The 8,776-nt window shown below is 50.6% G+C and overlaps 2 protein-coding genes across 2 annotated transcripts; both read right to left on the minus strand.

Annotated features, from left to right (window-relative positions):
* Positions 1 to 1,936: 1,936 nt before the first annotated feature.
* LOC119378048 (uncharacterized protein K02A2.6-like) lies at positions 1,937 to 2,881 on the minus strand. The gene has a single exon (XM_037647294.1). The coding sequence runs from the start codon at positions 2,879 to 2,881 to the stop codon at positions 1,937 to 1,939; it is 945 nt and encodes a 314-aa protein (XP_037503222.1).
* A 326-nt stretch (positions 2,882 to 3,207) lies between these two features.
* LOC119378049 (uncharacterized) lies at positions 3,208 to 3,870 on the minus strand. Its single transcript, XM_037647295.1, has one exon. It carries the CDS (start codon positions 3,868 to 3,870, stop codon positions 3,208 to 3,210), a length of 663 nt encoding a protein of 220 aa, XP_037503223.1.
* Positions 3,871 to 8,776: the final 4,906 nt, after the last annotated feature.

The following is an 8,776-nucleotide window of genomic DNA, read 5'->3' on the forward strand; positions in this document are numbered from 1 at the left end:
AGCTGTAACCTCCGTAACTCCGTTTCCTCTTTCTCTTTTTCGTATGCTCTCTTCATTTCCTCCTCTTTCAGAGTTTTCTGAACCAGTTCCCAAGCAATCAGAATGTTCTCCGCACCATTACCGCTTTCGTCGATTCTTTTCAATAGGTCACACTTTTTCATGGCTTCCTCATATTCCAGTTCCAACTCCTCGCACAACAGCAACAATTCTCCCTTTCGCAACTTCCTCAGGTCCATGGTCACTGCTTTTAAGCGCTGGCTTTGCCCTCTCACTGGTGCTTAAACAAACGCACTTTGCACCCAACAATTGTCGATTCCCAGGAATTCAAACTATTAACCCAGAATCTGAAGCCTGGCAAATCTCAATGCAAAAACCGAACGCTCACCCGCAAATGCAGTGCCATGTCACCAGGTCCATCCCACCGCTGCCACCAGTGTTGGGGTTTTAGAGGCCCTCTCGACTGCGCTGGCTCCGTCGCGTCCAGGCAGGCGGTCGAAGACCTCGTCCTCGAAAGGCGCTGCTGTTGTAGGAACCGTACATGAAGCCGATGAAGAGTCCCAGAGATTTATTTTCAACTGTACAGTTTCAACGTTGGTTCCCGATCTCTCTCTCCTGCCTTCGATGGCACCTTTTCCCCACCCCGCAGTCCCCAGATGTTCGAACTAGGGAAATAGGGGACAAAGTTTCCTGCCAATCAGGCCACAATCTTTGCTGGTCACCTCGCGGGCACCGCCCCCCACCACGCGCGCACACACACGCACGCGTAAAGTTCTTGTCTTCGCGGAAGACAGGTCTCCGTCAGACGGGATGCGGCGAGTCCATCGTCTCGCTCCTCGCTGACCACCCGCGGTGTCGAACGGCGGCCGCAGGCCAGGCTTCCCCCTCGCCCCAGAGCATGGGTCTCGGCAGCTGGCGCGGACCCGAGCACAGACGTCACCGGGAGATACATGGCGCTGCAGCGCACTTGCCCGCATTCCGGGGAACTCAGCGCCGTGGCTCTTCCTGGGACACTTAGGCGCGAGGGGTCGCATTTCGACTCCGGCGATAATGGTGTGACAGCGAGCCGAGCTGAACCCCTCGTGCGAAGCTGCAGAGCGCGTCCTCTCGCTTTTCTTCTCGGTGCAAAACGGGGCTGCCTCCTTTACTCTGTCCCGGCGCCCCGCAGAGAAGGGGAGAAGGGGGCGATCATAACAGCGGGTAGAACAAGTCCTAAGGATCATTTACAGACCGATTTAAGCTCTGTGCAAAAACTGTGTAATTTATTACAAGGCTTTAAAGCTGCTAATCGCCACCGATCACAGCGTCTCAGCCAAACGCGTTTTCAAACCGCCCACTTCCAGTGCGCGTCGTATTGGAAGCGCGACGTCACGCAGGCGGCTGATCTGATTGGATATGTCCAGTACACGTCACTGAACCTCCTGTGGGCAGCGAGCGTCGTCTGCCTGTGTTACAACGTACTCCGTGTTGACGTGAGCTGAGCGAGAGTGTTTATCTTGAGGTTTCTTTTCTTGGACTTAATTAATTGCTCCAGTCTTGTTGTGTACCACGTATCTAGCAATTTCTAGCAATTGGTGACTTGTAAAGCTGCGACATCGTGCAATGTTCGTGAGGCATCTGGCGAGCGGAATCTCTTCAGCTTGTGGGATGCTAGCGCAGGCGAGGATTGATTCACCCGAAAGCCGTGAATCCCAAACGATAACTGACTTTTATTTTCTCTTCTCTCGGAGAGAGAGTACAGTACACTCCTGAGAGAGGGATGCCGGAGCGCCGATGGGCCAGAGGAGAAGGATGCCTGCGAGCGGGCAGGCTCCGGTTACCGCGGCGCCCGACGGGGCGCGGCCACGTAATCTAAACACACATCCAGAGCGGCAGCGCGTGGCGCGCTGCTAGCGTGCACCACATCACTCCCTCCCCAGTGAGTTGCCGAACGTGAGTTTTAAAGGTCAAGGCGAACGGGCACCGTGATGCGCCTCCCACTGCGCGTTGTTCGTGGTGCAGTAGCAGTTTCTGATGTTGCTCTGGTGGGAGGTGCCATGACACCCGGAAACGCCTGTTCTGAGTTCTCAATATGGGCCGGTTTCACGCGGTCTGTAGATATCACCTCGCGTCGACCGCGGATGTCCACCGTAAATTGCTTGCTGGAGCGGGTGAGCACTTTGAAGGGCCCATCGTACGGTGGCTGGAGAGGGCGCGTCACCGCGTCGCGCCGCACAAACACATGGGAGCATGACCACAGTTCCGGGTGCATATAGGTCGGTCGCGGCGTCGGTTGACGAGGCGGCGTGGCACGAAGCTTGCTCATAATGTCGCGTAAGCGGCTGGCGTAGTCTCCGGCAGAAATAGGTCTTTCATCTTCACAACGTGTGAAAAATTCGCCCGGCAGGCGAAGCGTTGTCCCGTAGACCAGCTCTGCGGAACTGCAGCCAATATCGGATTTCACTGCTGTTCTGATGCCAAGAAGGACGAGCGGTAGCGCTTCTGTCCAGCTGTGTCCCTGAGTTGCCATGAGAGCTGCTTTCAGTTGGCGGTGAAAACGTTCCACCATGCCGTTGCTCTGAGGATGATAGGCAGTCGTTCTAATGCGAGAGGTGCCTATCAGCCGTGTTATGCTAGCAAAAAGAGCAGACTCAAATTGCCTTCCTCGGTCAGTTGTAACTGTGGACGGTGCGCCAAAGCGAGCGACCCAGTTGTACAGGAACGCATGAGCGATTGTGTCAGCAGTGATGTCTGCGATGGGCACAGCTTCAACCCAGCGTGTAAATCTGTCCACGCAAGTGAGCAAATATGATTGGCCATTGCAAGGTGGCAGGGGTCCCACAATGTCCAAGTGCACGTGATCAAATCGCGCGTCTGGTGCTGGGAACCTTGCCAATGGCGTCATGGTGTGGCGCTGAACTTTGGAACGTTGGCAGGTGATGCACTCTCGCGTCCACTGTCGGACGTCTCGGTTTATACCCGGCCAGACGTATCTCGCCGTTACCAGCTTTTGCGTGGCTCTAACACCTGGGTGTGCCAGCTTGTGCAGTGACTGGAAGACGTCACGACGGAGGCCCGAGGGAACGAAAGGGCGAGGATTGGCAGTTGACACGTCACAAGACAAGTGATCGTTCGAGTCAGGTAAAGGCAGCCATTGCAACTTTAGCGCGGTTTTCGTTCAGAGCAAGTGGCTCAGTTCATGATCTGCTTGCTGAGCTGTCACCAGCCGAGTCAAATATGTTCCTTCGAAGGGCGCGAGGTGCTTGCCTGCAAGGCCGCCACTGTGTCGGTGAGGCGCGCGATTTCTTCGCGGAGCTCGAGCAAGTGGTTGGGGGAGGAGGCGGAGGTGTTCTCCAGTTGCACGGTCGCCAGGGACGGGGGTGCCGCCGCCATGATTGTGTCAGCGATGGCAGCCATCTTGCCGAGGTCCTTTTCGTCCACCGTAGCAAGAGCCACGAGAACATTGTTGGGGAGGTGCTGAAGAAATATCTCGCGCAAAATTGTACCGTCGAGGCTTGTACCACTTCCCACAAGTCTCTGCATGTGCCGCAGCAACTGGGTCGGTGTGCGGTCGCCAAGGACTGTGTCGCTCAGAAGTTGCCGCATCCGTTCGGGTTCCGATGGGGTGAGGCGCCGAATGAGTGTGTCCTTTAGAGTCTTGTAAGCATTCTCCGCAGGTGGGGCGAGCAGCAGATCGCGGACCTCGCTGGCGGTTCCTGGGGGCAAGCAGCTTATGACGTGGTGGTAGCGCGAGAGGTCGGCTGTGATGCGTCGGGCGGAGAATTGAGCCTCAACTTGTATAAACCATACCTCGGGGTCTGTGGGCCAAAATGGGGGAAGCTTCAAGTCGACAACAGAAACGGCAGGCACGTCGGTGTCACTTTGCGTGTTCATGTTGGGTCACCACTGTGGGATGCTAGCGCAGGCGAGGATTGATTCACCCGAAAGCCGTGAATCCCAAACGATAACTGACTTTTATTTTTTCTTCTCTCGGAGAGAGAGTACAGTACACTCCTGAGAGAGGGATGCCGGAGCGCCGATGGGCCAGAGGAGAAGGATGCCTGCGAGCGGGCAGGCTCCGGTTACCGCGGCGCCCGACGGGGCGCGGCCACGTAATCTAAACACACATCCAGAGCGGCAGCGCGTGGCGCGCTGCTAGCGTGCACCACAAGCTCGTCGCTGCAATGAGCGTCGCGCTCTCGCTATCCGTTCAACGCCACGATCCACGTTTTTGTGGCTGTAACTTCACCCCTGAAGACACAACCACATTGCCCGAGTTTACGCTTGTCGGTGATCGTTCTCGAATTATTTTTGTTTGTCCGCATGCTGTTGCAGATTGTCGCCGTACAGGAGAATAAAATAAGATCTGCTGGTAGTGTGGCGGCACCTGTCGGAGCAGATATATACCACTCCGCGAGCTTCGTCTTTGTTGGGCCTCCGAGATTACGCGCAACCCGTCGCGAAGCTCAAACCGTCGAGTGCGCTCATGAGAGCGCTGCGATCGCCGGCGATGTCAGGGTGTCTGTGAGTTGAGGGTGCAAGGCAGTGGTGAGGAGGAGGGTATAAATTCCGTAGCGGCCTTGGTACACAGTGCATCGCTTAATTTCTGGTGCGAATGATTTGGGGATGCTCCTGCCTAAACGCTGACAAAACTTCAAAAAACCGTTTCAGGGTCCCTTTAAAGAAACAACGGATTTGTATGGAAAATACCGCAACAACTGTTGTTGCTGGCTCCCTATATTAGTGTAAACCCCCCCCCCCCTTCCTGACTTCCTTCATTGTAGAGTTAGTAACTCTAGCCGCGAGCCGTGTGTTTGAGACCTCTGGTCTAGGCGGTCGCCACATCATCTCAGCATTGAAATCTCTACTACATGGTAAAAGGGAAGCGTGGCTGAGGAAATGAGTTTCTCGGTCTTTGCCCTTTGTAGGCATGGCATACGCGGTGAGAGAACTTGCTTCCCGAGAGAGAGCATGACGGGTTAAGGGCGGTCATCGGGCTCGACAGACGCGCCAGTTCGTTCGCCGATAATTGCTTTGAGAGATCTCCGCGAATTGCAGTATAATTTTGAAAATTTCCAGACTTTTTGTCGTGCTCAGGATGTCAGTTGTCTCAGCGGCATTTAACAAATATTGCTCATATACATTTAAGGAGGAACATTTCTTTACCCCATTTAGCTCATCATGAACGGGGAGCTTCTTTAATGAATATAAAAAAAGAAATATATTTATTCTCCTATATTGGTTACTGCTGCGCCTTTTTAGCTAATATTACTAATACAATAGAAAAAACATTTTGAAATTGGAAGTATCATGCCCTACAGTGCCTGAAAATATACGGGGTGCCTCAGCTAACTTCAGCCAGAGTTTAAGAATATGCCGACGCATTTTATAACGACGCGACTCAGTGCACGTTGCTGACTATTACGTGGAGTAAGTCACAGTATCTTCTGTGTTCTGCCTAATTGCGGCAAGATTAATTACCCAATTTCTAACGCGCCACGGTGGTCTAGTGGATACGGTGCTCGACTGCTGACCCGAAGGTCGCGGGATCGAATCCCGCCCTCATTTCGACGGAGGCTAAATGCTAGAGGCCCGTGTACTTAAGTTTAGGTGCACGTTAACGAACCCCAGGTGATGCAAATTTCCGGAGCCCTCCACTACGGCGTCCCTCATAATCATTGTTGCAAAATAGTGCGGAACGGCGCAACTTGGAGCGTGCCAGACTCTGTCGAAGACGAGAAAACCGAGGCGGCATCGAGGGCGCGTGCACGTGGCCGGTGCAGCTGTTCGCCTTTAGTATTGCCATTGAACGGACGTCTCTCTTTCACGTCTGGGGAACCAGTCATTTCGTATCAATCATATCGCGGTTTTTGGGCGTAGAACCCTCATTATATAACTAACTTCTAAAGCAACGAAGCTAGGCAAAAAAAAAATTATTATTAGAAAGTTGTACATCAGTTTGCAAAACGACCGATTTGACAGTTTCTAACTCTCTGTCTACGAAGTATTAGTGTTTTACTGCAGATGCCTGCGAATCGAAAAAAAAAAAATGCCACGTGACATGCCTGCTTGCGCGCCGTGATAGCAGTGCGGCCTGACGTTCCGCGTACAAACGATATGCTTCCCTCGCCGCGTTGCATGACAGCAATGAACAGACACAGCGGCTATCGCTATAGTGCTGCCGCAGCAACTTTGTTTTTCTCATTTTATTAATGGATCGTTTCCTTATTGCTAATTTCTCAGCTTATTTTATTACCTCTCCGCAGTTGTCACATTTGTTGCAGTCTCTTATGCGTTCCTTTCTGATTATCTCTAATTTTTCAGTTGCTTTTTTTTTGTTTTGTAACATTATTTTGATGTTTTACTTCATTACTTATGCCTGACAATGATATGCCTTTGCTGATTTCCTTGTAATTTATGTTGTCTAAGCAGTGCTTTTATATTGTAAACTGTGTACATGTACTGCGGCTTATGATTCCCGATGGGAGCGATTTTATAAATAAATAAATAAATAAATAAATAAATAAATAGCAACTGCGTCTCAGAAAGTACAAAGCGAGCCGCTGTTAACGAAATTGGAAAGAGAAGAACAACATTGTAAAAGTTAAAATAAAAAAAAGAAGGATCAGTTAAAATCCTATAGATAAACAGAAAAAAAATATTTTGTTGCTAGATAGGAAAAGTACTCGACAGACGCGCTCTGAACGGGAAAAGATGTCTCGAAATGACATTTGCAGACGTAGTGTGTATTTGTTTATTTTTGTTTCCTTGAATTGTCTCGGACCAACAAACTTTCTTGTTAACGCGCCTTATTTCAGGGTTTAAACTCCGGTTTTCTCGAATCTGCCAGATTAGTGGAGGAGGACGCGCGGGAACAACGAGAAAAAGAGCTTGTAAGCCATGAAAAAATAGTTATTTTATTGAAAGAATAATATTATTAATTTTGAACAGAGCATGCAGCGCATATAGACAAATGCGGCGATGACATTTATGACCGCAGGAAAAGCCCCGCAACAGCCTAGCGGGGAAAAAAAATTAAGAGCTTTAAAAGCGGACCTTAACGATACAGGAAGACTAATAATAATTTGAACTTTGTTGCTATAATACAATTGTACAACGAATATGCCAAGTAATAACACCACCTTATTGTAAGGTCGGGCTTGATAAGCCAGTGAAAGTGCAACAGCGATAAGACAGGTGGCGACTCCGCATTGAAATTCTTGCACTAGCTAGCCATGACGTCACAGAGTTTGACGGTAATTTTTTTTCCCCATTAATCTAGATGACAGACATTTTACACCAAGGAAACCAAACAATTCAGTCACCAAGTTTGGGGTGTATTGCTTCCATCACAGCCAACAAAATACAAACCAATGCATTGAAATCTGTGACGTCAAACAGACAAACAGGTGGTGTAGCAAACAAGCTGCAACCTCCATAACCTCCCTGTGAGGGTAGCGGCTTGGTCTAGTTGGTTATCCCTAATTATTTTTTTAACTTCGAAAGTTTGCTGGGCGGCATACACAATTAAATATGAAAAAGGAGGCCGCTTTCCGCGATACACATCAACAGTACTGTAGGTTGCGCCCAAAAAGCCACGAATCATAGTCCGGTGGTCTCGTTGGATGAAGGCCCACTGTTTTCAGGCAGCCCCGTCGTATCTGGTTCAAGCCAGGGCATGTCCACAATAAGTACTATAGTCGCAAACGCTTTAGCTGTACAAAATGACAAGTATGCACAAATGGTCCATGTAGATGTTGTGGCCAGGTATATGTGACCGATGGTGTAAGTGCCGCCCCCACACGATGTCTCCGCAACACCACCTCCTCATGGCGGTTAAGGCCGCTTAAAATCACGCACAGCTCTAAGCACGAAGACCAAGAAAAACGACACGCACTGCGCTGACGTAAACAGTAGCACTCGCTGAGGACGAAGAAAGAGACGAAAAAAAAAAAATAGCCCACCCTCGTAAGCCTCACTTCTAGTACAATAGACCCGTTGTCAAACGATGACAGGCCTTCGACATGTATCACCAACTGGCCCCAAAGAACTGCCGTTTTCTTTTGTCTGTTTCTAGCTTCCCAGAAAGTCCTATAATGTTTTAGCCAGCGCAGTGCGTTTTCGTCTTTCTTAGGCCACGCCTTATTTAGCGCTGCACATGACTTTTAATGTGAACAACCTCCTCTCCTTTTCTTTGCCTTTTCCCTCTCTCTTGTGAGGTGTCAAAAAGCAAGGCAACTTGTTCATGCCGTCTCGGCAGTCGCAAAATCTCTTTAGACAGACTGCCACATATAGCTACAACTACTGGATGTAGCATTTTTGTAAAGTCGGCAAAAACACAGTGAGAGCGAGGCCATGACACGCCGCACATGCGTTTGCCGGCGCGCAGAACGTGTGCGCAGCTGTGCAAGTGAAGTGGACATTTGCGCTGTGGCAGAAAAAAAGAAAGAAAAAGAAAGCACAGCGTACGTGTTGAAACGTTAAAAGGGTGTTTGCTGCGCAGCCGCGCTGCTCTTTGTTCTTTTTTTCTCCGGAAGCGCGTTTTAGCGAGTGCTTGCATGACGTGGACGTGCTGAGTTGAAGCTCGCTGTAGCTTCTCGTCGCGTGCGGCCGCTGTCTTTCGCACATTGTATAGGGAACCCAAGCTCAAGTTTGGGCGCGACGCTCGCGCGGCTGAGTTATTTATTTAGTACATACGGCAGGACCCTTAGTTATGCGTTACTGGGGGCAGACACTGCCCGCGAAGGCGGTTTGTCGCCGGATTTGCCAGCGGCGGCGGCAAGAACACGTGTGCGCATGC

This window comes from Rhipicephalus sanguineus, unplaced genomic scaffold (genome assembly GCF_013339695.2).
Source record: "Rhipicephalus sanguineus isolate Rsan-2018 unplaced genomic scaffold, BIME_Rsan_1.4 Seq662, whole genome shotgun sequence".
Taxonomy (NCBI): Eukaryota; Metazoa; Arthropoda; class Arachnida; order Ixodida; family Ixodidae; genus Rhipicephalus; species Rhipicephalus sanguineus.

Bases quoted from the DNA above. Each gene is read 5' to 3' on its own strand.
- LOC119378049 (XM_037647295.1), bottom strand. From the start codon at position 3,870: ATGAACACGCAAAGTGACACCGACGTGCCTGCCGTTTCTGTTGTCGAC.
- LOC119378048 (XM_037647294.1), bottom strand. From the start codon at position 2,881: ATGACGCCATTGGCAAGGTTCCCAGCACCAGACGCGCGATTTGATCAC.